This window comes from Zootoca vivipara, chromosome 1 (genome assembly GCF_963506605.1).
Source record: "Zootoca vivipara chromosome 1, rZooViv1.1, whole genome shotgun sequence".
NCBI lineage: Eukaryota > Metazoa > Chordata > Lepidosauria > Squamata > Lacertidae > Zootoca > Zootoca vivipara.
The window spans coordinates 80882128-80910085 of NC_083276.1; the positions used below are offsets into that span (position 1 = coordinate 80882128).

At 43.1% G+C, this 27958-nt stretch overlaps 1 protein-coding gene across 3 annotated transcripts in view; it reads right to left on the bottom strand.

The window, feature by feature from the left end:
- Positions 1-27958, bottom strand: part of COL18A1 (collagen type XVIII alpha 1 chain) — a 155163-nt gene that overhangs the window by 68911 nt on the left and 58294 nt on the right. Inside the window, exon 1 of one of the 3 annotated variants that reach the window (XM_035124164.2) lies at positions 17304-20000. The exons of 1 other annotated variant lie outside the window; for it this stretch is intronic. In XM_035124164.2, the coding sequence (XP_034980055.2) occupies positions 17304-18834 (1531 nt within the window). In that variant the 5' untranslated portion in view covers positions 18835-20000. Of the gene's footprint in view, positions 1-17303; positions 20001-27958 lie in introns of those variants that run through there. One more of the 3 variants, XM_035124174.2, reaches the window with a different exon arrangement.

Below are 27958 nucleotides of genomic sequence, written 5' to 3' on the forward strand. Positions count from 1 at the left end.
GAAAATGTATGAAACTGATGAATGCAATTGCACTGAGCCCAACACACACAATATTCTCTTGCAACCCCCTCCCTGCATTGCAAATTCTCTTCCTCTACTCCATGGGAAAGCCTCCTAGATCGACATTCCATGCCTCCCAACTCCACTGCACATTTGTACGTTTTGAATGGAAATGGAAATAATTATAAACAAAAGTACATTGAGTTTTCTCTCAAGGCATGCTGGAGTTTTCATATCCAGAAATTATTCTCTTACCAGCCCCAGCAGAACATCTGGCTATGTTCACGACCTGACCCTCACAGCAAATTCTTATTTTTCTGGCATTGTTTTACAGCTCTTCTCAATCACCCACACAGTGGGTGAGATTTTTTCATAACACATGTCGTTTCTTCAAGTTAGAGCCAAAAAGTGCTAATAACCTCTTTCACTATACAAAAAAAAGGGTTGAAACTCAAAATGCTGTTTTAAAAATTCAAGCTTTCAATTACATACATTTTATCCAAAACCGAAAAACTCTTTTAAAAAAAAGAGTAAGTAAAAGTGCAGCAAAATTTGCTACGATTCAAAGATAAAGAGTGTGTGGGCATAGGGTGGGTTAAGAAGTCGGGGTGCGGGGTGGAGAGATGAATAAATCCAAAAGAACAATAATGTAAATGTCCTCAAAACCCAGCTGACTATCGTGATGAAGGCATGAACTCAAGACTCATAAGGAGCAATTTCATGGAGAAGATTTTAAAACCAGCGTCAAAATGAAAACGGAGAGAAGAACCTGAGAAATAAAAAGCATGATGGTTTTCCCAAGTACCTTGGGAGGAATACAGGAATGTACTTGGTTTCCCACGCTTGCAAAGTGTTCATGGCTAAGGGAAAGAAAGATTATTTTGCACAGAGAGATAACTTTAATCACATCCACAGACTTGAAAGGAAAATATCAATCAACAGCTGCATTGCTGCAACTTTCACCATTGTGGGAGAGGTTTTCTAGGTCAAAAAAGGGTCATTGTGTATTTAGAACCCTCCTCATATTCGGGGGGGGGGGTCAGGAACCATTACTTTTAAAGAGTTCACTTTACACTATAGTAAAGCAAGACCATGGGGGTGGGGATTATCAAAAGCCAGGAGGCAAGTTTCCCCTCCAGGAATGCCACCTAGAAGAGAAACATTCTGCAACATTTGAGACAAACATTAACCACAGTCCTGAGACTCATTGACCCATAAGCAAACAAACTGACCTGTCTTATGTGCTATTTGCATTTTAGTTGTACTCACAAGCTGCTTAATCTCCAAAAGACATTAGCCTAACAAAATTTAAATGTGCTTGATCAGTAAAAACTCAAGACACACAGTGGGCGTTTCTATAAAATCTTGACAGGGGTGGGGGGTGCGGGAACTGAAGTAAACAGAAAGCATTCTTTTTCTGTGAAAAATTAAGAGGGTGAAAATTAGAGCATTTCGTCGTCAAAAAACAAACAAGCAAACCCTAATTATTTCAAGCCCATGAAATGTTGCCATTTGGCCTCTGCAGATGTTATGCTTTGAGCCAAAGGACCCTCGAAACCATACATAAGAGTAACTTTTGAGATAACAGAGAAAATGTGCAGCCAAGGACCTTTCACTCCCACGCTCAAGTATCTAATATAAAGGGAGGCTGTCAGATCTACAACCCACAGGAAATAGCAAAGGGACACCCCACACAACTTCAGGACCCAGGACCATGCTGCTTTCTGACCCTGCCCAGTGCCAATACTGTGAACAAAGATAACCCTGTGTCTGTTGTGACTCACACATCGCCATAAGGAAGATTAATGGCTCCTAGAGGATGATCAGTCAAAGGAAATTACCAGATGCCTCCTTATCCCCTTTATATATAACAAATTGTTGAAAAGTTCACAAAGCAGATCTCATAGCAGGAGCCTGCCACCTTACAGACAGCTTTGGAGCAAAAGCCAGCCATGGAACTACTTTGAACCTTATACTAGAAGAATATTGGTCTAATGCAGCCTTTGGTCTAAGGCAGTGCCTTCCATCAGCTTTGCCTGGTGGCCTGCTGAACCCCTATCTGTACAAGGAAAGATTGACTTCTGTTGCCCATGCTCTGGTAACTTATAGGTTAGATTGCTGCAATGTGTTATACTTGGGACTGCCTCTGAAGATGGTTCAGAAACTTCAGCTGGTTCAGAATTCAGCACCCAGCTTGCTCACCAGCGCAAGATGGTTTGAGCATATAACACAGATCCTGGTTTGACTATACTGGCTGACAGTTTCCAGGCCACATTCAAACTTCTGCTTTTGACCTATAAATGGCTTAGGATCACAATACGCCCAAGGACCACCTCTCCCCATATCAACTGACCCAGAACCTGCAGAAGGTCCAGAGGGTGGCAACACAAGAAAGGGCCTTTTGTGCAGTGGCGCCCTGCTTGTGGAATGCTCTCCCCAGGGAGGCTCACCTGGCGCCTTCATAACATATCTTTAAGTGCCAGGCAAAAACATTCTTCTGCCACCTTTTAAACTTGGGGGGGGTATTGTTTTTGTTTATTATTACAGTATGCAATTTTGTGTTTTTATAATGTAAACCGCCCTGTGATCCCCAAATGAGGGGCAGTATAGAGATTTCAATTAATTAATTAATGTCATTTAACATCAAAATGCAGCTTATGAAGCAATAGCACCACAACACAATAAATAACAGAATTAAAAGACATCAAAAAAGCAAACAAAGCTGACCAAACTGTGGGAGGCAGTGGAAGACAGGAATGCCTGGCGTGCTTTGGTCCATGGGGTCACGAAGAGTCGGACACGACTAAACGACTAAACAACAACAACAAAAACAAGTGATAAAAGCATTGTTGTTTAGTCGTGTCCGACTCTTCATGACCCCATGGACCAAAGCACGCCAGGCACTCCTATCTTCCACTGCCTCCCACAGCTTGGTCAAACTCATGTTCGTAGCTTCAAGAACACTGTCCACCATCTTGTCCTCTGTCGTCCCCTTCTCCTAGTGCCATCAATCTTTCCCAACATCAGGGTCTTTTCCAGGGAGTCTTCTCTTCTCATGAGGTGGCCAAAGTATTGGAGCCTCAGCTTCAGGATCTGTCCTTCCAGTGAGCACTCAGGGCTGATTTCCTTCAGAATGGATAGGTTTGATCTTCTTGCAGTCCATGGGACTCTCAAGAGTCTCCTCCAGCACCATAATTCAAAAGCATCAATTCTTCGGCGATCAGCCTTCTTTATGGTCCAGCTCTCACTTCCATACACCACTACTGGGAAAACCATAGCTTTAACTATACAGACCCTTGTCAGCAAGGTGATGTCTCTACTTTTTTAAGATGCTGTCTAGGTTTGTCATTGCTTTTCTCCCAAGAAGCAGGCGTAAGAACATAAAAAAGAGTCTGCTGGATCAGGCCAACGGCCCATCTGGGCCAGCATCCTATTCTTACAGTGGCTAACCAGATGACTGCGGGAAACCCATAAAAAGAACCTGCGTACAAGAACATTCTCTCCTCCTGTGGTTTCCAGCAACTGTACAAGGGTCCTCAATGTCATTAAGGGGAGAGACTTCACCCAGCACATGGTACCAGGTAAACATATCTAGAGAGAAATCTATACCTAGGCACTACCACAGAAATCTCTCCAAATGTTAATGTGATGATAATGTGATGGTGCTGTGTTATTATAATCTTGTGAATACTCCCCAAAAAAGAATGGCTTGAACAAGAGCATATTGAACAGTTTGTTTCTCAGTTTTTAAAGAAATGCTTCTATACCTTCGTAATACAAATTATTGTTTCCAGCTCTGCTTCACAGCCCTGAGGCCTAGAACAAGAAATACTTAGAAATTCAGGTTCCCAGAAAGCAGAGCTTCAAGAAAACCTTAAGCAGCTGTGCTATTCCTTGAGTCAAAAGAGCCTAGGGCCATCCTAAAGGCACTCCTTCCCCACCCTGCCCTTCAAAACCCACTCCCTACTTTCTCCCCCTGTCCTTCCCCCACCGTCCAATGCAATTAAGTCTTATAAGAAAATCCTGTGAAGCAGGGAAAGCCAAAAAATGAACAGGGAGTTTCCTTGGAACGCATGCAGTTCAATGCAACGTATCATGTGTCAGTTTCCCTTAAAACAGTTCCATCTAGAACACTTACATGAAGTTTACAATGTGAGGTTTTCACATGAAATTCAGGTTTATCCTAGGATAAACTGGCAGCCATAAAGAATCAAGCCTCTCACTTCATATAAGTGCATCTAAGAGCATTCTGTTCAATTAAACATTACAATGGAGATTAAGGTGGTTCCATCTTCAATACACATGCTTACAAAGATGTGCGATACAAAATAATAAAAAAATCCTTCCAGTAGCACCTTAGAGACCAACTAAGTTTGTCATTGGTATGAGCTTTCGTGTGCTTGCACACTTCTTCAGATCAGTGTGATGAGACTATATGATAGGCCTTCACTGTAGCTATAGGGACACTTTTGCTGCTGCTACTGGGTTTTTTGTTTTTGTTTTTACAATATTAGCAATCAAACAGATGGTGTAAAGTGTAATTCCTTAATTTTTTAGGAGATCGTGTTCATGAACATCTGCAGATGGGTACGAGAGTAGTCCCCTCTCCTGGATTTCCAGATTCCCAGCTTTCGTTCAAAAACAGGGGTGGGAGCACAATTTTCCCTTGTAGAACCTGAGATCCAAAGCAAAAAATACTGATACGGATGCCCCCCAAAGAGAACCCTTTAGGCATCCAGGATTGTAGCACAGCTTTAATTGGGCAGTAGCATGTCTACCCAAAAGCAGCAGCAGAGCCAGGAGTTCATGATTTTTGTAATTCATGTCTTATTTTACACCAGAAAAATGTTACTCCCCCACCAGTAAAACTATTTAAAAAATCTTACCAATACCATTAATCACTATCACTATCAATAATAGTGATCAAATTAATTGCTATTATGTACATCAACATTGCAGGGGAAAGGGCTGTGTCTGAGAGAGTGTGGCTTATGCCAGTCCTGCAAAGTAACCCAATGTTATACCCATTTTCTAGGGCGGAGGAGGACAAGTTGGTGCATGAGAACCCTGTATTGTTAACCTAGGGCGCTGTTTTTTTCTCAGGGAAATTCAGGGCGGGCTATGAAGTTGACTGTAGCAGTAAGGTCATTCATTAAGGGCTAGAGGAAGTAGATGGAGCCAGAGAAAGGATTGAGTTTTCAACTGTGGCAGGACCCTGTCTGGATGCCAGGTCTAGCTGCGGATGGATGGCAGGTCTACCCTCACAGAGAAACAATGGAAGAGTTGACCTGGGATACAAGTTTTTCAGGATCTGCATGGGACAAGCAGATACTCAGTCACGAAATCCACCAGAAAAGGTTGCCCTGTTCCCAGATGCATGGTACAGATCTATACTTTGCCCCCCTTCCCTGGAAAAATTCTAGCAGGTACCCATGGTGTTATGTGTGCACATGTGGTGGAGGGAGGAGATAAGAATGGGAACATTGGGTTCATCAGCCAAGCACACAGCACTGTACGAAACAGACTGCACCAATTGGATTCATGTCCAGACCCGACCAAAGAGATTCTCCCCCCCCCCAGGATTGCTGACTACAATACTGTATTCTATTATATCCTCTTGACAGCTGTAAAAATTACAAGGCACGAATGCCAGCAAGTTTGGGACATGATGCAAATGTTTGCCCTGAACTGGTGCCATTAAAGAGAGAGGGTGTATGCCAGATGTTTCAAATTATGAAGTTGCTTAAACTCATATCCATACTCCTGTAAGGGGTAGGCAAACATTTGTGGGGGGGGGGTTTCTTTTTAAAAAACCCTCTTTTATCCATACTTATAGCAATAGAAAGAATTGCATAAAATGCATGTTCTTTGAAGGTGCAGCCTCAAATATGGATTTTGTGCTTGTGTGCACATTACCACTTACTCTGCCTTCAGTGCACTCTTACCACTGGTGTTGAATGCTGAGTACACATGACGTTAGTCACAGTCCATATGTTTCTTGTTGTTTCTTGAGAAATACTGTGATTTGATGTGTTTTCCCTCAATCCAGCTTCCATCCAGTTTGAAACCATAACTGTTGATTAAGGTGAGGTGTGTAGTTTTAGGACAGCCATGGAGCATGCGCAGATGACAGCTACCAGTACGTTCAGCATGGGGAAACAAATTAGCTAATATGTATCGTGTGAAGCCATCCCAGAGTCCTTTCTGGTGTGTACAGCAACATAAAAAGCATATTTGATACGCAGTGGCAGGAAACTGCTAACATGTACCATATTGGCCTGAATATAAGCCGCACTTTTTTTTCCAAATTCCGACTGTGGAAAGTTAAAGTGCGGCTTAAATTCGTGATCTTACAAAAATTGACTTTTACAATATCGCTGTAGGGTTTTCTTCTACATTTGCCATTTACGGGTGTGAGTGCCTGCAGAATTTTAGGGGAGAAGCTTATATTTGGTTATTATCTTTTTTTGTCCGTCCGCCCCCCCCCCCCCGGAATTTTAAAGGTGCGGGTTATTTGCGGGCGTGGCTTATATCCAGGCCAATACAGTATATAGCCAGAGTCAACTCCAGGAACATTCTAGAGCTCTTAGGGAACTCTATACAGTACTTAATTTTCCCATTTTAAGATTATAATTTTAACTATCAGCACATACTGGGGTAGTAAGGTAGTTGTGTTTCCACCATGTTTCTCTGTTTCCACAGCAACCTGGTATTAACCCGAGTAAGTGATTGACACTCACAAGAGTTTGAAATGTGGTGAATATTAGTTTTCACAAGCTAATGCCAGTTGAACTTTGTGAATGTGGAAAAATTTACATCAGCAAATGTGTGCAGTAAGCCAAATGGGACAGTCATGTATATCAAATAAGTAATGGGTGGCTGGAATCCCTATTTTCTCCAGGACTGTCACCACTCACATGTAAATATTGACTTCTAGCCCAAAAGTCTAAGCAGGACTGCTGGGCTCCTAATTTGGCCTCTGAGGCCACTTCCTCCAAGTCACACCCACTCACACTGATAAGAAGTGACTTCAATCACAAAATGTGCCTGGCGCCTGGAGAATTGTGAACACTGTCTAAAGGGTTAAAGTAAAATCAATCCAAGTGCATGTAAATGTGCGAAAATTAGACATTTCCTTTAGGAAGTAAAAGGGTTACAGCAATCAGCATCTGAGCATACACAAAAATGATGGAGTTTGACGCTTAAGTCAATGCAGAACACACATGCACTGAAAATAGAAATTAGCTCACAATCAGTCGGCTTTCCCAGGTAACATAGTGGGATAAATGAAAAGTTGCTCAGACCTGTGCTTTCTGGGCATGGGACAAGCAGAAGTGTGGACAAGCCCTCAGCGTTCCCCGCTACAGTGAGAAGCATTGTATTTCTACTTCAGCTATAGTAATTGTTTCTAAATGTGTGCGCATAAACATAAACTAGCACGTGCAAATTAGTACAGTACATGCAAATGAATGTCCTTTTTGCCCTCTTTCTGAGCAATACATAAGTGGCCATCCTAAATACCGCTGCTACATAAGCAATCACAAAGAGGAAAGGAAGAAACCAGCCCTCTTCTCTTTCCGATAAGTGCACTGACAAAAACCTCCTCCTGTCCTCCTGCCCCACCACATCACCATCAAGTGTAGCATAGAACAAAACATGGTATTTCAATGCACTGAAATGAACCCAACCTTACAAAGTACATTTTAACCCTAACCAGCAACCTTTGGAAGAAATTGATCCACAGCAAACATAAACATTTTGAAACATCTGAACCCACCAGAGTCAAACAGGGTGGAGTAATAGCCAATGAGGTACAGAACCAGAGTGGACGCAGAACATTCGTATGGCATCTTCTCCTGAGAGTTCAAAAGGCAATCCAAATCCTGGCTGAGAATGAGTTCAGCTTAATGGGAGGGTGGGGGGCACCACAGCATCCGCAGTCCTATTGCTCATGCTGGGCAAGGTGGAAGACAGGGAAAGGCAAAACACTGTGCCAGCCTGGAGCTGGTACAGTGATCAGGCATGGATCAGACACGATGTCTTATTGTGACAACAGTGGGTTTGGCTTGGGATTCAGTGGATCCCAGGGCAGCTCAGCCATTCCTCCATGAAGCTCGGTACCAGTGGCATGGTGCTGGTATCACTCTGCAGGCAGAGTCCAACAAAGCCCAGCAGGGCTAAATAGAGGAACATTTCCACCCAATCCAAACCTGCTTCCCCCCAGCTTTTATAGCAGTTTCAATTGAAGTGTTTAGCGGCCAGGGAAAGGGAACTCCAATGAAGGATCCTGAGATCCCTAAAAAGGAAACAGTGAGTGACTAACTCATCAGTGAAAGCTGGAAAGAACCCCACAGTACAGTCCCAAATGCCTCCCTTGGCTCTTTAAAACTATGCGAGGCAGCTAAGACATCTCCACTGGTTCCTTGCACACAAGGCTATGCATGCTCTCTCGTGAAAGCCAAGAGAGGCAGCAGCAAAGGCAACTGCAGTAACCCTGTGTGCGCTCCTTCCTTCAGCTAGAAAAAGCACTGCTGCAGTATCCCACCAGTTGATCCCAACTTACAAGAAGAGAAGAAAGAATACAATCCCAAGGTTTAAAGCCTGAGGGCCTAAGGAGTCGGGACCCAGCCAGCCACCCCCTCTAAGTTGTTCTATCAACATTTGGGACATGTGTGTTTTCTATGAACTTTTCGCAACCTGTACTCATGGCAGGAACCACCTGCAGAATATGTACCTGCAGAATAAAGCATTGAAAATAGGGAAGCGTATTCATGGACCCTCAAGGGGAAAGGCTCCTTGAACATAAATTTTATTGTCAAGATGTGCATTTCCCATCTAACTAACTAGATATCCTTCTATGAGATTAGAGCATCCATCAGGGTTCTAGAAAGGCCAACAATACTAAGATTACAAAAAATAAAGGACAAAAATTAAGAACAAGACAAAGTAGAACAAACAACATCTTCCTAACACAACACCTCTCAATCTACTGGGGAACAACCGCCACCCTCCCAACACATTAATGAACAGAACATTGACCACCAACTACCACTGAAAAAATGTTACACAAAAAGGGACTCCACATGGACCCCTCCTGATGGACGCAATACTACACTAGATCTGTACATCAATTGCTTCCGCCACAGAATCCAACGGATGTGACCAGAAAACACCATCGCTTACAACAAAATCTAGACCATGCTGAAAGGAGAGCCATAGATAATCTCAGGAACAACCCAGACATTATAATTAAAGAGGCGGACAAGGGTGGAGCTGTAGTCATCATGAACAAAACTGATTACATCCAGGAGGCTCACAGGAAACTTTTACATAAAATTGGACTCAGACCCCACACAAGAATACAAAAAGAACAGAACAAGATTGTTAAGGAGCTACCCCCGCACATCCAAGAACAGATCCTCACAAACACACTAGCGGAACTTCAAACAGGAACTTTCTATCTTTCACATAAAATACACAAACCAGGAAATCCAGGGCGCCCCATCATCTCAGGTATTGGCACCATTACAGTGGGTGTTTCCAGCTATATGGACTCTGTTCTGAAACAATATGCCATCAGTGCTCCCAGCTACGTACGCGACACCACAGATTTTCTGAGGAAAATACAATCTTTGAATAATATTCCTAACAATACTATACTAGCCACTATGGATGTGGAATCTCTGTATACCAACATCCCACACAACGATGGTTTACAAGCCATAAGGAACACCATTTCAGATAAAACCACAGCGGACTTTGCTACCAAACTCTGCCATTTTGTCCTTACCCACAACCACTTCAAATTTGGTGATGACCTGTTCCTCCAGATCAGCGGCACAGCAATGGGCACCCGCATGGCCCCACAGTATGCCAACATCTTCATGGCAGATTTAGAACAACGTTTCCTAAACCCACTCAAACCTCTCTTGTACCTGCAATACATTGACGATATTTTTATTATCTGGACACATGGTCAACAGACCCTGGACATCTTCCACCAGACATTCAACCTAACAATGAACCAATCTATGCAGGAAATACATTTTTTGGACACTACTATAAAAACACAGGATGGGCGTATGGACACCACCTTATACCATAAACCAACTGACCGACAAACATATATACATGCTTCTAGCTACCATCCCAAACATACCAAACAATCCATTGTATATAGCCGGGCCCTACATTACAGCCGCATCTGTTCCAACTCTACAGACAGAGACTCTCACCTAAGAGATCTACAGCAAACCTTTTTAGAACTAAAATATCCGCCCAATGAAGTTAACAAATCAATAGAGCCAGACTGATACCCAGAGAGAACTTGCTGCAAGACAGACCCAAAAAAGAAAATAACAGAACACCACTAGTAATCACATACAGCTCCCAAGTTAAAACAGTTCAACGCATCATCAGTGATCTACAACCTATCCTAGACAATGACAGCTCTCTTTCTCAAGCTCCGGGAGGAAGACCTTTCCTTGCCTACAGACAGCCACCCAATCTTAAACAACTCCTCACCCACAATAATACAACCAGACTCAATATGGACGCTGGTACCAGAGCCTGCAATAAACCCAGATGCCAACTTTGCTGCCACATACACCCGAACAACACCATTACTGGCCCCAACACCACCAAACATACCATCTCAGGACTATTTAATTGCTCATCTTCTAACATTGTGTATGCCATCAAATCCCAACAGTGCCCTTCAGCTCTCTATATTGGACAAACAGGCCAAACCCTACGCCAAAGGATAAATGGACGTAAATCTGACATCAGGAATCACAAGACAGAGAAACCAGAAGGAGAACACTCCAGTCTCTCAGGACATTCTATACAAGATCTCAAAGTAGCTATCTTATTACAAAAGAATTTCAGAAATAGACTGGAAAGAGAAGTTGCTGAATTGCAACTTATTACCAAACTTAAAACCATGGAGAGATCTGGTCTGAATAGAGACAATGGATTCTTATCTCATTATACATGATAAAGCTATTTTTAGCCATCTCACCCCTTGCATTTTCCTGTAAGACCAATTGCAGTTATCAACAGTCGTCAACAGGTTTACCACTCCTATCAGCCAATCACCCATTCCCACCACCCTTCTGAGTAATACCCCTCCCCACCCTCTGACTATATATAAGGGTCTAGTGACTTCTGTTTCAGTGTATCTGAAGAAGTGTGCATGCACACGAAACCTCATACCAATGACAAACTTAGTTGGTCTCTAAGGTGCTACTGGAAGGAAAAAATAAAGGGTTTTATGCATGAAGATTCAATCTTGCGATGGAAGAAAAAGAACAATCACTCTAATTGGAAACCACACTGAAGAACGCCTTCCTCCCCACATGGCAGATGTGTGGACCGCTGAATCCCTGGACAGGAACATGTGCCTGAAATAACCACAATGTGGCACAAAGATAATAGTTCCACCGGGTGTGTGCAGAACAAAGCACATCTGAAGCACCATAGTGAATGTTATTCATACTGAGACACTTCTGCTCTGCATGCTCTCAGTAGATAAAAGTGCCATTTAAATATTTTAGTACAACGGTTCAATCTTAAGTTATCTTAGACTCAACTGGTGTCTAAGAAAGAGGCTCCTGCTTCAAGAAAAAACATGTTCTTTCTTGTAAGATCCTTAGCTTGTGTGAATCAATGAATCTTCAAAGAATCAAGGAAAGGAATTCAGGTCTGCTGCCAGGTTTCGGTGGGCCTTGAACAAGCTGCCCTCAAAGGGCACCCTTCAATGCAGACCCACTCCCCAGGAGCTTACCACCTGAGCCCTCAAAGCAGCAGTACTGTTGCAGCTGCCAAGCTCACACCCATTCAGCCCCAAGCCTCCCCTTTCAGACTCCCCTTTCCCTTCAGACATGCTTGAAGCCTTTTCTAGTGGTGACACCGGAAAGGGCTGGGAGTCAAGCTGCTGTTCTGTGAACAATTACACTGCTGCTGCCAGGTAAGCCCCACCAGCAAGCAAGCACAGGAGGGAAAGAGGTGGAGCAGCTGCCAGGCTCCTCCTCATGAGCCCTCAAGGGGGAGGCTGGCAGCAGTGCCATCACTAGAGGGTTCACATAACAGCAGGGCAAGCAAGCAGGCAGTCCTAGTGGGACTTATTCAAGATGTCTTGAATAAAATGGGTTTGTTTCAGAAGAGACAGTGAAGATTTTTATCCCAATGCATTCATGTGTCAATGCAGACAACTGTCTTTATAAATCCCACCAGGTATTGAGGAATGCTACCTTATTCTGTGGGTGTTTTTGTATGGAGGCTTTCCCTAAAAAGGAAGTGCAGCATCAAAACACTCAATAATGCTGTGTGGAGTTTTTTTCTGACCCTGCGATGCAAGATCTGTAAGAATTAATGATAAGGAAACGCCTGCTGCCTGTCTGAAGGAAGGAAGAGTATGACTGGGTGGAAAGCCAAGCAATCTTAACTTTTCCAGCTAACACTCAAATTAAAGAAGAAATATTACAGTAAAGAAAGTGAGCAGGCGTACATATTATTTTCAAAAAAACACTCTGGAGTGTTTTCACAAGTCAAATACCTGCAGACATAATGTGAGAACTAGTACGCAAATCCTATCTATTTTCAAAAGAAGATTTGTGAATTCTGGCAGCTATTTCAAGATTATTGATAGGCACAGGAGATAAAGATATGCACTCAGATATATAGCTACATATCATATCACAACTGGCCCCAAGGCAACGTTTTAAACATTCTGGACTTAGAAGTATGTGAGATCTGATTTTAAGATCAACTGTTCCCATAAATGTTATTTATTTTAGCCCCTAGTTTCTGTATTGTACAGCGTGTCCTTGTACAGCTAAAATTCTCTCCATTCAGTTCCCATCTGTAAAACCGGCAAACTATCGGTATATGCCAAACTTAGTCCTTTAAGGGCCTTTTCTGTTGTAGCACCTCTCCTATCCAAGCAAGGCCCATCAGCCCTCATCACTATGCTGTGTCAGGCAAATGGTGAAGATCTAACTTGATGAACTTTAATTTTGGCTGCCTCCCTTTTGTGTCTGGAACACCACCAAAACTGCTGGTCTAACCTTAACAAACACTGGGCTACACTAGATGGTAGAGGGTATCCCACACCTTATTTTAGGCTCCTTGTATACATACCTATAAGCGGCAGCTCTCAATCCTACAACCCTACTAAGCTCAAGTGATGGAAATAATTTATCCGTGTTTACATTATGGATGCCAAGTCAATTCAAGTTCTTCAGCCCAACTGGGTCGTGAATCTGGGTTGCTTGCATATGCATATAATTATAGCAAACCCATAAAGGGAACCAATATGTTGAAGTTAATATCAGATGAACAATAAGGCAGTCAAAAATGGAAAGGGTGGATTCACACTCATTTGGCAGTCTTCATATCTGACCCACATAAAAGTGATTTAGCCAAAACAGCTAAAGCTAGATGTAATGGCTACTAAATTAAATGAAAACTGGCCTGTGTGTTCTTTGCAAAAATCAAGGTAACCTTTTCATCTTTAATGGTCCAAGGAACAGTGAAACATACAAGAGGATTAATTACTCCCATTCTGATTACATCTATCAATCTGGTGTGAATCCTAGTCTAAACCATTTCAACAACAAAAAAGCTATGTGATTGCAAATCCATTCCCCATTCCTCTTCCAGGAACTGAAACGTCTGATGGGACTTCTGCGGCTTCTGATATTGGTTGCAGGAGCTTCCTACAGCCAATCAGAAGCCGCACTTTTGTTTCCAAATGTTTTGGAAGTTGAATGGACTTCCAGAACGGATTCCATTTGACTTCCAAGGTACGACTGTAATTAGATTTTGGTTGCAGAATCCTGAGAATCTCAACTTATATTTTCTTAAAGCGAATAAATATCTAGCTGTGAAATGAAGCTTATGTTCCACTTCTATCCTGTCCACCTTCTTAAGATGCTTTCAGTGGCATTTGGGGGTCACAAAATCCCTGTGCAGTAAGGCTTAAGCTGAGATATAGGCTGCATTCAAATGAAATGCTAAACCGTGTTGGGCCATGTGAGCCTCAGACTTATGTATTATTGCCTCTTCCTCCAGCATGTCTGTGAGAGGGAAATGAGAAGCTTTTGCTTCCATTTTTGGCTAATGTCAGCTTGGTATGATATCTGAACCCAGACAAAGTAGTTAGTGTTAAGTATGGCAGGGAGAGTGAGACCCACTTATCGAAACACATCACTCAACCACTATGCATCACAGTGTGCCTTGAAATTCCTCTCAGAAATTCTCAGAAAAAAGCACTGCATAGAAGTTCCAGGAATCTAGTATCATGCTTCATTGTGGGTCAAAGGCTATAGGATGCAACATTTTGAATGAAGTTAAGTAAACTTGGACCTCAGTGCTGGATAGGAGGCAGACTGGGAAACCTAAGTTTTTATGTTGAAAGGTAAGATTAGGATATAAGCGGTAAATTACTACTACTACTGGTACTACTACTACTACCACTAATAATAATAATAATAATAAACTGCACTGCTTCTTGTCAATCCTCAGAAGATACAGAAGCAAATTTGGATAATTTATATAGGTTGGATACCCTGTATCCAGCCAGAGATTTAGGTAGTGTTGTACACACTATACCTTTAAAGCACATTCAAAGCCCATTTCTTTCTTTCAAAGAATTCTGGGGACTGTAGTTCACCGCTTACAGTGTTGCAATTCCCTACAATCCTTAACACAGTGTTTCTCAACCTTTTTTGGGCCAAGGCACACTTGTTCCATGAAAAAAAATCACGAGGCACACCACCATTAAAAAAGTTAAAAAATTTAACTCTGTGCCGCCCTATATTGACTATATAATTATGACTGTAAGAAACACTTGCCAATTGCTGTGTTGGTTGCAATCTCCTGTAATAAGGCTTCACAAGCTGCTGATTTCTCTGCCAGAATAATCCTTTGCTCAGCAAGTTTCAGGTTGAGCTCATCCAGCCAGCTTCTTTAAGTTTGTCTAAAACCACCCTCCCGTGGTGGTGGCTGTTGAGAGCTGTGCTCGCTCCGCGTCGTGACCCGGCCAGCTTCCTTTCTGGCGTGTCAGTGTTGATTATTGGCGGCCGCCAGGCACGTGACAATGTAAATCGCCCTTCTCGTCGCCGCACGTCGCGGCACACCAGCCAGCGTCTCGTGGCACACTAGTGTGCCGCGGAACAGCGGTTGAGAAACGCTGCCTTAACAAACTACAGTCCCCAGAATTCTTTGAAAGAAAGAAATGGGCTTCAAAGATAAAGTGTGTATATGCAGCCAGAGAGGGTACAACCCAGCTGGGACTTTTGAGCACATAGAATGGCATTTGATCCAATGGAGGAATCTGCTAATGGAGGGGATGATTTTTGCTTATTCCCCCTCCCTGTGCAGCCCCCCATGCCATCTTTCACCCTGCACTAGAGGGTCCCCCAACCCCCTGAAGCAGGAGTGCCAATTTGGCCCTGTGATTGTGGGTGCCATGCAGCTTGTGCAGCCCTGACACCTAATTTTGTGGGTGCCTGGCCCCTTCATGGGGAATTTTTTGGGTGCTCAGGCACCCAGGGCCTCAGGGAGCTGGCACCTATGCTCTGACGTTGATTTTCAGGGTGTGCTGCAAACCACTGCTGGATCAAAAACACTTATACCAGATGGAACACAAGGAATTTCATTCTTCTTAACTATTGTGGCCAATAGCCATTGATAGATTCATGTATGATAGACCTAATAGAAAGATATAAATCTGCCAAATAAAGAGGCATTGGTGCCAACAGCTATCATAACATCCTGCGGCAATATATTCCATATCCTGGATTAATTACATGTTGCCAAAAGTATTTTTTTCTGTCCTGAATCTACTGCCAAGCAATTTCACTGGATGACCCCCAAGTTCTAAAATTCTGAGACTGAGTGGATAACTCTCTGCCAGCAGAAATCTGAACTATCACAGAGGCACCAAGAAATAGTCATGTCTTGTAGGAACTTGCTTTCTAGAATGCTACAGTTAGGGCACACAGTAGAGAGAATGGGGAATTCCAAGATATGGGAAAAGTGGAGACACCCAATGCCAGGTAGCTAGGCAAAAAACATGTTTTTCGGAGATAAAGGACCTGCTAAAAGGGCATTACATTGCATAGCCTAAAATATAAATGTGCTGGATACGAAGATGTGGGGGTGATAACCGAAGTTGTATTTCTTTCCAAATGTCACACAAAAAAATTAGCTCACTTAGGATACAATACAGGACACACACAACACTAATAATTAGGTATTTGACTTGTAAGAGTTTCCTATCATATTCCTACTCCCATGCATTTTTAAGCACCAATAGATGTTATTTATCACCACATATGTCACTGTGGGATTACATGCATTCTTAGGATATGAAGAGGCTTCACTTGAAAGATTTTTGTTAAATGAAGCAACCAAAGAAATTTTCATTAATTACAGCCCACTGATTTCATTCACTTCAGATGAGCGAATATCTCTCTCTCTCTCTCTCTCTCTCTCTCTCTCTCTCTCTCTCTCTCTCTCTCTCACACACACACACACACACACACACACACACACACACACACATGCCCTCCATCAACTTATCTCTCATCCAGTTCCCATTAATTTCTCACTGTAGTGTTAAAGTTTCCCAAATGTTAAAAAGATTAGAATCTTAAGCAGCCGTCCCCAACCTGGTCCTTTCCAGTTGTTTTGGTCTACAACTGCTGTCATCCTTGACCATTGGGCATACTGGCTGGGGCTGTCCAAAACACCTGGAGAACACCAGGGTGAGGAAGGCTGATCGAAAACAAAGGTGGCCAACACTTTAGACAAGTTTCTCACAAGTCAAGCCCACAGTACACGTATCTCTACTGTACATTCAGTATACATGTAGCCTCCCATGTGTTGGTGGTGGCTTTCCCTGTCGTCCACAATGTAAATACATGGGCTACAACCAAGTCCATGGGCTCTCCTGCTCTTTCACAGAGTTCCACAACACCTTCCCTTCCCACTTGCCTTTTGCCACTAGTGGTATCCATTCCACAGACTGGCAACTAATGCTATAATGTATGGCTCAGGACGATGCTCAGCACCAGGACCGTAAGCAATGGCGATCATCCTGCTTGTCAGTGAAAGAGAAATAGACACCTCCTTCATGCCCTCTCCTGAAAGATGGAGAGGCGTGATTTGTGTTATAAAGTTGCAAAGTGGCTGTTTTTAGTACCAGAATCCATCACAGAATTAGCTTACCTGGTTGTAGAGAGAGAAAGGGAGGGAGAAAGAGTTGGTAAGAGATATTATTGCCCCTGCCACATTACCTGCTGAAACATTAACAAACACACATGAAAAAACACCATCCTCCGCTGGGAGAGAGTCACATGATATTGGAAGTTGCCCCTCTTTCAAATGAATCCAACACAGATCTTTCAGGGCCTCACAAAATCCCCGGCATGGTGGAGGTGTTATTGGAAGAGAAGCACTACACCCAGGTACCAGCAGCAAGCAGAAAAACCACTCCAAGTAGCGGTGACACCGAGTTTTAAGAAGCCCCTCCCACTCATGCAAAGCAGCCCGAATTTCCTCCTCACTGCCATGATGCAAATAATTCGGCACTCGGAAATGCTTCATGCCCAGGTTGTTGCAATATGACAGATTGGTCGGTAAGGGCAAGCAGTGGCCAGCTGTTGGAGTCAATCCAGGAAAGAAGGAAGGAAGCCCTGTGCTACTATTGCTAAAATGTTGCATAGTGTAGGTTAGTAGAAACTCAGAAGAGTCAGAGTTATTGGCAGGGGGGAAATCCATAACATTAATTGCATTTGAATTAGAAACAGAATCACTAGAGCGGTTCTTATGTGCATCAGCTACGGCTATCCCAGAATGCTTAAGGAAGGGGTGGCTTTTAAGGCTGAGGTGGGTTCTATTGCCATTAGAGACTGATTTGTCTGGATCTGCAACATAATTGAATAGCCGGTGTTCTAAAGCACCCACCACCTTGGCTGCAATTCCAGCATGCATGCGGCTGCTATTAGCCTGAAGCTCCTGCAATCCCAAAACATTTGCACTGGACAAAATTCCTTGTTTTTCTGCGAAAGCTCCCCGGGGTGCCCTTGTTCCTGGGGTGGTGGCACTTCCTTGCCCCGCATCTGTGGATTCTTGAAAAGCCAACCTGGTGCCCCCAGCGTGATCATCTGGCGAAAATGAGAAAGAAGCACTACCTGGGGGTGGAATCTCAGGCTTCTTTAAGAGGACTTTAGTCTTGTTCCAGAGAACAGCAGGCTTTGTAGTCACTGAGAGAACCAGCTCTGGCTGCCCAGCTTCCAGGGAGGTCTGCACATCGTCGGTAGAGTTGGAAGTAGCATTTTGGGTGCCCACTGCCTCCGTCACAGGGATGGGAGATGCTGTCAGAAGATCAGCTGTTGCAGGTGCCTCAGTCCTCTCTGTCCCTGTGGTTGTCTTCTCATCCCAGAGCTGAACCAAATTTCTGATTCCCTCAGCAACGTTTAATATTTCAGCCCCTACCCCTGCAATATTTCCTTCTCTGCTTTCCAGCTCAGAAGATGATGTAGCTGTGGGGATCGTTGTGGTTGCAGTCAAGTCTGGCCTTTTCAGGGTGAATATAGTCCACACTCTTCCCTTCTGCTGGGTAGTGCTTTCAAAGGGGGTGTTCAGGGTGGCAGCCTCAGGCGTGGCAAGTTGCTGTGCCGTCTGCTCCTCAGTAGTACCAGCAGCTTCTGTGGGTGGGAGGGTTTCTTCCTTCGAACCCCCCCACAGCCAACTCCAGCCCTGTGCATTGGATAAGCAACAGGTCAGCAACAGCAGAAGCCCAATGCTGAGCTCAGCTCGATCCATTAAAATGTTGCTTGGAGGGGGAGTAGTGCTGCGTTGCAGTAAGTGGTGAATGGAAGAATTCACATTGATCTGTGTCCTCTGAAGCTCCGGGATGAGGAAGCATGCCGCTCTCTTCCAAGTAGATATAAAACTAGTGGAGGCGTGGTTAAGAGAGCCCTCCCCTCCAGCAGCCTGCTTCCCATTAAATCAAAAACTAACTACAGCACAGCCAGCAAGGCTCTCAAAGGCAAGAGTGGTTCGAGCCACAAGCATATACTTGAAGATGCATTTGTTTCTATCCAATGCACAAGCACACACAAAAAGGCATACACCTAGAAGCCAGCAATTCTGCTCGATTGCTTCACCATGTAAGCATTTTTCCTGTTTTCCCCCTGAAGCTCACAAAAGTATTTGGGCACGTTAAACTCCTCCCTGCCCCGAACTGATACTAAAAGGAGGCAGCAATCTTTCCCCTTCCTGGCTGATTACAGTTAATTTCCTTGACTTGAAATAATTAACATCAGCACTGAGAGTGCAGTGGTATCTCTTCTTTAGAGATATCCTTTCTAAAGGAGGAGGAAGACAGCAGGAAACTTGCAGGGGAGCAGATATGCTCCAGTCACACAAGGGGAAGGATTCCTGTCTAGTTAAACTGTTAACATCAGCAGCTAAAGTTAAGCAGTTTTGAACCTAATTCATTTAACAGGAGAGTTAAATACTTGCTTATAATTCTGCTATTCAAATGAGCATAACTAAAAAGGTGTTTGTACAGTATTTGGCTTAATCATATCCATAGTTACTGTGACTGGGGGGAGGGAGGAAATGGGCTATCTTCAAATCAGGGACTTCCCTCCCCATACACATTATCACTGGCAACAGCCTATGTATTAGGTATTCACACACACACACACAAAATTAAGGTGCGAGTTAAGCCTCCCACATGCTCTCTTGAACCCTGTCCATTGTATCTGTTAAGATCTCACAGCTGGTTCCAGTTGATGCCTCACTTATGGAAAGGGTGATGCCCAGCACACTGAACAAAAAGAGGCTGTGCATCCACTCCTAAGAGGACCACCCTGGACCCTGAGGTCTTAGATAACTACTGCCCCGTCACAAATATTCCTTTATTGGGCAAGGTGATAGGTGGCTAGCCAACTACAATGGTACCGCGACTTACAAATGACAACCGAATTTTTCAACTTACGAATGGGGCAAATGGCTGCACGCTTACAAATTTCTTGACATCCGAACAGAAACCGTGGCAGTTTTAAACAGGGTTTTTTCAACTTTTTTTAGAATTTTTAGATGGGGTTGCTTCGACTTACGAATTTTCCATTTCCAATGCATTCCTATGGGAAATCGCGTTTCCAATGGCGCTTTTCGACTTACGAATTTTTCGACCTACAAAGGCGCCTTCGGAACAGATTAAATTCGTAAGTCGAGGCACCACTGTACAGGCATGTCTAGATGAAGCAGGTTATCTAGACCCATTTCAATCTCATTGAAAACAGCTCTGAAACAGCCTCAGTCAGCCTTACAATATGACCTTTATTTGGAGAGAGGCATAGGGAGTGCTACCTGTTGATTCTGCTTGACTTCTTAGCAGTGTTTGATATCACTGACCATGGTATCCTGGAGCAGCTCTGTGAGGTAGGGAATGGGAGGACTGTGTTACAGTAGCAGCATTTCTACCTAGGGGACAACAACTAGAGAGTAACATTGGAAGACTTCTGAATCATTGGGATTCATGCTGTTGGGTCACCATATCTATATGAAACTGGTAGGAGGTGCCATCTGGGGGCTTGGATGCAGTGTCATCAGTTTGCAGGTGACACACAACTCTTATCTCTCAATCCCAACTGAATAAGGAGGGGCTGTGCAAGTGTTGGGCCAGTGTCTGGGCAAATCCTGCCCATGAACTTTTGGATCAGCAAGCAGCTGATGCTGACATCTATAGAGTCAACAACACAAAAAGGTCTCCCATCTTGCCTTTTCATCACAACTGGCAACACTGGGTGCCTAGCAGCAAGTTATGGTGATGGAGGAGGGACCTCATTTTATTTCATTTAACCTTTCCAACGCAATCAAATTCAAAGTATCCGGGTAGAAAAGAAGTGGGAAAGCCTGTGGCATTTTTTTTAACAAGCAAAGCTGGGATTGTGAGCAACATGTCTAAGCATAACATGCCCTGCCCAATCCAGTCCCTGGCAGATGTAGTGTGGGGTTCTTCTAAATTCACCCAAAGCACAGATTTGCACTAGTTCACTCCAGCTCAGCATCATAATCTGTATGTGTCCCCACAAGTTATTACCCTCGGGTTGAAAAGATGGGAAGTGAAATCTTCCTGCAGAATAGAATAAACAATGCTACCAGATACATTCCATTGGGAGCCTCCCCTGAACAAAATAGCTGATATTAACGTCAGATTAACACAACCTGCTCATCAGAAATAAACTATTTTTCCCCTGCATGTTTTGCTACAGGCTCCTGGTTCAATCCACAATAGTCCTAACCTTTTCAGACCAGAGACCTACTTGTAGCCCAAAAATACATTTGGGCACCCACTTTTTATTTATCATTTATTTATTGCATAAAATTTATATACCGCTTGATTGTACAGAAAAAAACCTCAAAACAGTTTACAAAAACATGAAGCAATAGCATTATTTTTGAAGCTTGCTGTTTTATTAGAATAGGGAATATTCCAGATAATCATATTTAATGAAAGAGCATATTTAAAAGCCAGGTGATAAACCAATTTTTCATGACATTTGTAGTTATTTCATGACTTTGATTGACACTTGGCATACATGATTTATTCCTGACATGAGTGTAGATTCCCATGCATGAGTCTGAATACAATAACTGACCATAACTCCCTCACACACCATCCACATAACTGGTATGGATAACTAACACACACACACTTCAAGCTGGGTAGAAATTTTTAATGCCAGAGCAAAAAAGGAACCAAAGTGCCCACAAACTGGTAGGACTTTGGAAGTGGAAAGCTGTTCCCCACTTCGCCCCATCCCACTTAGTTTTGCTGTGTCCAGCTGTAGTCCTATGCAGGCTTACTTGGGAGTAAGTCTTACTGAACTCAGTGGGACATACACAGGATTGTGCTGCTAGGCAGATGAGATCTCTGATGTGCTTGCTCCTGAATTATCATCTTACTGCTGTCAGAATGATCCAACTTAAGTCAACATTCCATTGTTCACCCAACGGTTTGATAGCTCAGGCTCAAAATCTTGGCAGGAGCAGCATAGCCTAAAGTTCCTTTTGCACTGAAGCAGCTCAAAAGTCACCAACAGATGGCACACACTCAAGCGGGCACACAAATTATCACTTTTGTTCCTTCGTTCCTTATACCTCCGCCAAGGATTTCTTCAAATTTGGCAGCCCAAATATATTAAGCATATATACTAAATTATATAGTTCACATGATTTATGCTAGATGCAGATCTCGGGTTTTTTTCCTTCCTTCAATCATTTGTGGAAATCCAACATGAACTTCCAGCTCTGCTGCAGGCACTAACTCATGCTGTTCTTCTACATGATACATTTCCAAGGAATAAAATAAATTTAAAAAGAAAAGTCAAAGCTTCACCTTCCAATGAACTTTTGGGGTGTAGCTCAGAATGAAATCTCACACTCATTACCTCAGTTTTCCACTGCTTTGTAAGTGCAGGGTCAGAAGGCACTTCTGCAATCTCCTGTATCTCACAGAACAACATAATAGCATCCCACCTACGTCTGGGTATTTGAGGGAGAGTCTGCCAAAAACCCTCAACACTCTAGATTTCCAATTTATTCGTGACAAGATCCTCCCAAGATAAAATACAGTAAAACAAGTGTTTACATACCCCTAGGAACAAGTGTTCTTTACCCCAGTCATATTTCCTTTAATCTGTTACTGACCCCAGAATTGAATAAACCTATTATCTGTAAATCTCATTAAAGGATTATGATAACTGGGAAGTCCATATTCAAAAGGCATGTTCCTTGGCAAAAAGAAAGAACTTATCCAAAAAAAAAAATGCTAAGGCTGGAGACAGATAAAAGAGAGTTTGGGTTCCCCCCCCCCAAAAAAAAATTGTTGAAGAAAGTCTGAAAGAGGGCTAGGTTCTTTCGGTATGTCTACTGCGGGTGGTCATGTGTAGTACTTTACAGAGGCCAGTACTCTGTTCGAGAGCGATCAGAGGAAATGCCTCTATTTGAAAAGGCTGTCAGGGCCAGGACAAGTTTTAAAGAATCCTATGCAGGGACAGCTAGCAGGGACCTTGGTGTGGCCAATCAACAGTTAACACTTGGGAAAGTAGATGAAGCAAACACACAGGCTACCGTGTGTCTCCGAAAATAAGACACCATCTTATATTCATTTTTCCTTAAAAAAAACACTATGGCTTATTTTCAGGGGGTGTCTTATTTTTTTAATTAAGTATGGTACAGTTTAACCTACAAGGTTAAACTGCCTATCACTATGGCTTATTTTCGGGGTATGACATATTCCTTGAATGCTTAAAAATCCTGCTATGGATTATTTTATGGCTACGTCTTATTTTCGGAGAAACAGGGTACCTGGGCACAATCTTCCCTACTAGGGTGAGATGGAGAACCTGTGGACCGCCAGGTACTGCTGAGCTTGTTTGTTTGTTTGTTTGTTTGTATGCCTCCCTTCATCTGAAGGTGACGGGGCAGTTCACAACATAAAAACTACAGCTCCCATCACGCCTGGTCATTGGTCATACTGCTTGGGCTGATGGAAGCTGGAGTTCAACAACATCTGGAGGGCTCCTGGTTCCCCAGCTCTCATTTAAATTACTGTAATTATTTCCAAATTTGTATCTATGCATATACAAATCTGTGTCCTCTTTTGCCCTCTTAGCGGCCACTGTATGTACACCTGAATATGGTCCTACCACTGACTCGAAGTTGGAGTTAGATTATATGCAAGAAAAGAACTTGAGAGAGACATGTCCCTTGGCTTGCAACAAAATAATTTAACTCTTACTTTACAGCACTTTAGCAAACTCTTCCCCTCATTCCAGTTTTGCCTTTGCTCCAACACCAAACACCTCATCACCTATCTTGCAACCAGCAGAATGCAGCAATTTCGCATCTACATCTACACATGGAACTTAGCATTTCAGATTTCAACAGTATGTTGGAACAAAGTGGCTTCTGTTTTTCATCTGTATAACATGTCCATTATATAGGGGGATGCCCCTGCCATGAGTCAGCTAATTCAAACTCCTCTCCACAATCATGAATAGCTTTGGAAGACTGGGGAGTGGGGGAATGGGCTGGGGGAATGTTAACAGAGAATTGTTAACATCAAGTTTCCTTCTCTCCCTGAGCATTTTGCCTAATGTATTTTAAAATCTGGTTCCCCTCCCACCTCTCTCTGCATGTTTTCAGGATATTGTGCATCTACAGAGCTGACCCTTCTTCTAGCCCAGATTTTCTCTTTTCAATCAGCTCTATAAAAATGAAAAAAATCATTTCATTATTTTACAGAGAGTTTAGGAGACCAACCAATGGTCACTTTTCTCATTGGCTACACCTACTACAACTATTAACATTAGCTTGGCCATATGTCCTTTATGCAGGAAAGCCCAGTTTACAAACAAGTTAAACCAGAAAAGAGCAGGGCCCAGTGAATAGTATGAGAATAAGCAAATACTGTACTGTAGTTTTATTGAAACTCAGTGGCTGTACACCTAATCAGCAATCTTGACAGAACACGATTGTAAGTTCTGTATAAAAGTAATACTGGAATAGCTCAGTTGGTAGAGCATAAGGCTCTCAATCTCAGAGTTATGGGTTCAATCCCCATGTTTGGTAAAAGATCCCTGCATTGCAGGGGGTTGGAATGGATGGTCCTCATTGCCCCTTCCATCTCTCCAATGCAGTGATTCTATAATAAATGAAATAAACATTAAAAGGCAGAAAGGTGTGATTCAGCTAGTACACATAGGATCTATAGTGCAAACCTAAGCATGTCTATTCAGAAGGAAGTTCATATTTCCCAATATGTATGTTCAGGACTGGAGCTGGGCAGTGCAATCCTTTGTGTGTGCAGAACTAAGTTCCACTGAGTTCAATGGTGCGTGGGACCATTCAGTGTCACTGAAATCAGTGATCCTAAACTTACTTAACATTTGGCATCTGTCTATCTCAAGAAACAGTGGAGTGTGCCTCCGGGGGTGAAGTTAAACTGTTGTGTTAGCAGCACCGAAGTGACCATCCAACTGCCATAGGGACTCAACTCAGATTTGTGTAGGATTTATTCCTTAGCTTTTTCTTCTCCTGAAGATATCCTGCAAGGCAGCAGAGGTTTAGGATCCATAGCTGTCAAGTTTTCCCTTTTCTCGCGAGAAAGCCTATTCAGCATAAGGGAATTTCCCTTTAAAAAGGGGGGGGGGAGAACTTGGCAGCTATGCTAGGATCAGAGTTTTCCTTCTCCTAGATAAGCTACCTTTCAAGGTTGACGAGCTCCCCCTGCACCTCACTTCCCTCTACATCACATGCACAAACCACCTTCTTGACCGTTGTACCCACGACTGGTCTCATCCACTCAAATCTGCTGGAGTCTGTCTTCTCATGCAGGGGAAGTCCCTAACTCACCAAGGGTTTGAAACCCATCAACTACCTTCCTCTGGTGTAGCCGGCCAGTCAAAGGCATTCCCAGTGTGTGGCCATTGTCACATGGAGACCACTTCTAGGAGCCACAGGTAAGAGCTGAGTGCAGGGTGGAGACCAAAGGTGGACACACTACCCCAGAAGGAGCATGCTGTGTCTGTCACTAGAGATACTACCCCTCCCCTAACACCCCATACACCCCACTTACTTAACTACTCCAACTACATTGTAATGAGCTTTATTTTCTTAACTCCAGAACTAGTGTTTGTTTTGTTTCTTTAAAGGAGCCTCATCAATGGTCATATGATCACCTTATTTTGGCAAGATTTGTGTACAGAGGAACAATTTCCACATTGGAAATCATAATGCAAAATTACAGCAAAATACTTGAAGTTTGTCACAGTCCTCAGAAGAGAGGTGTTTCCAAAGTTCAATGTGAAAGAACTTTTAATGTTCCACACAAAGGACACCTTATGCAGCATTAACATTTTTTGTACAAACCTGTAATCATAGAAGATAACAGCTTGAAGAATCCAGGTATACATGTATTTACATGACTGCTTTCTGATTTAAAATGTAGTCAACCTATTTGTGTTTTTAATGTGCTGATGCCGAATTTCACAGGTGACTGCAAACATCTAAGACTACTCAAGCATGACTCTTTCCCCATTATTCCAGGAAAGAATGTTTTATTTTCACTACATTGTATTATTAAACATACAGAAAAGGCTGTGTATACTGTACTTATAATACTATATTGTAAGGCTATGGGCAGGGCTTTGCTGTCTTTTCATTTTATGTACAATAATCACACATGGAATTAATTCCATGCTATAAGAAAACTCAACTGCTCAGTGTCTATTCTATTACAGTGTTAAGGACAATAGGTTGAATGGCAATCTCTTTATTATCCATCCCACCCTCCTCCTCCTCCTCCTCCTCCTCCTCCTTCTTCTCTGTATATTTAGAAGTAACTGGAGATGAATGCATATTTCTGGTCCATTTAGCAAACAGCTAAGTGAGAGTGGAGAACTGGGTGAAGGTTGAATGGGGAAAGCATCTAAATTCATTCATATGGCACGGTATGTTCTTCCATTAATACCGGTATTATTATTATTTTAAAAATCTTAAAATTAAACACAATAAAATCAAACTCCAATTTAGGATTTGTTTATGCAGTTAAGAGATAATTCCAAGGTTGACGCAAGTTTTTTTAAAAAAATGTGAAGGAAAAGACAAAGATAACAATGTTAACCTTTGAATACTGGAATTTTTACTCCTTAGGGAGCCATGCAGCACAATCCTATGCAGAAGCAAGTCCTATCGTTTTCAGTGAGGCTTCCTCCCAAAGGAAGAACCTAGGCAGCTGCCGTATAACAATTCAGACCATTTCTCATCTATCTCAGTGTCACCTACACTTTCTAGAGTTTCAGGCATGAAGCTTTCCCAGCACTGGCTGGAGACGACAGAGATTGAACATGGGACCTTTCAGATGCAAAGCATACCCTCTACCACTGATCTGTGGTCTCTTCCCAGGTAAGTGTGGATCAGATGGCAGCCTAAATCATCAATGCTATCAATCAGTATCTAAAGAATTGCATGGAAAACATATGCATTTGCACTCCAGGTGCCATGAATGTAGTGATATTAGTAGTGGCTAGGGTGTGTGTGTAGTTGACTTGGCTTCCCAACCAATACAAATACAATTTATTACTAGTGGGTAGCATCTACCTATAGAGGTATAGATGGTTTTGGGACAGCTGAACTACATCTCCAATTGCACAATCTTCATTGCCAGTTTCCTGCCTCAATATGCCCCATATCTGCCCATTTCTATGCTACTGAGCAATACCAAGATGGTTTGCCAGGGTTGAACACACTGCTTTATGGAACTATGTTGTGGGCAGCTTACACCCTCCATACGCCTTCCATATGCGCTGCATCAGGAAGATTTTGGGCATCACACGGAAGCACAGAGTCTCAACAAAGATGTGCTCCCCCAAGCCCACATTCCCAGCATGTTCACACTCCTGTCTCACTGTTGTCTGTGCAGACTTGGTCATGTCCACAGAATGGAAGATGGCAGGATCCCCAAGAACGTGCTCTTCGGGGAGCTGGCTTCAGGCACTGGCCTGCTGGCAGACCAACTCTGCATTACGAAGAGGTCTGCTAATGTGACGTTAAGGCTGGCAACATTGACCTCGCCATATGGGAATCCCTGGAGACAGTCAGGTCATGTATCCACAGAAGTGACCATAGGAGGAATGACCACTGGGAGGAGCACAGAGAGAGAGAAAACAGCATGGTGCAGCTGTAGAAGCAAAACTAGATGCCTTCATCTGCCCACCTGCAATAAAACATGCCCCTCCCGTACTGGTCTCTACAGCTATAGCAGGTGTTGTAACTCTCAAATGGTTTGACTTTACCCCCAAAGGTGCATTCTTCCATTGTCTCCCAAGACAGACGGATGCCAACAAGTCAGGTTTTAAACTAACAACCT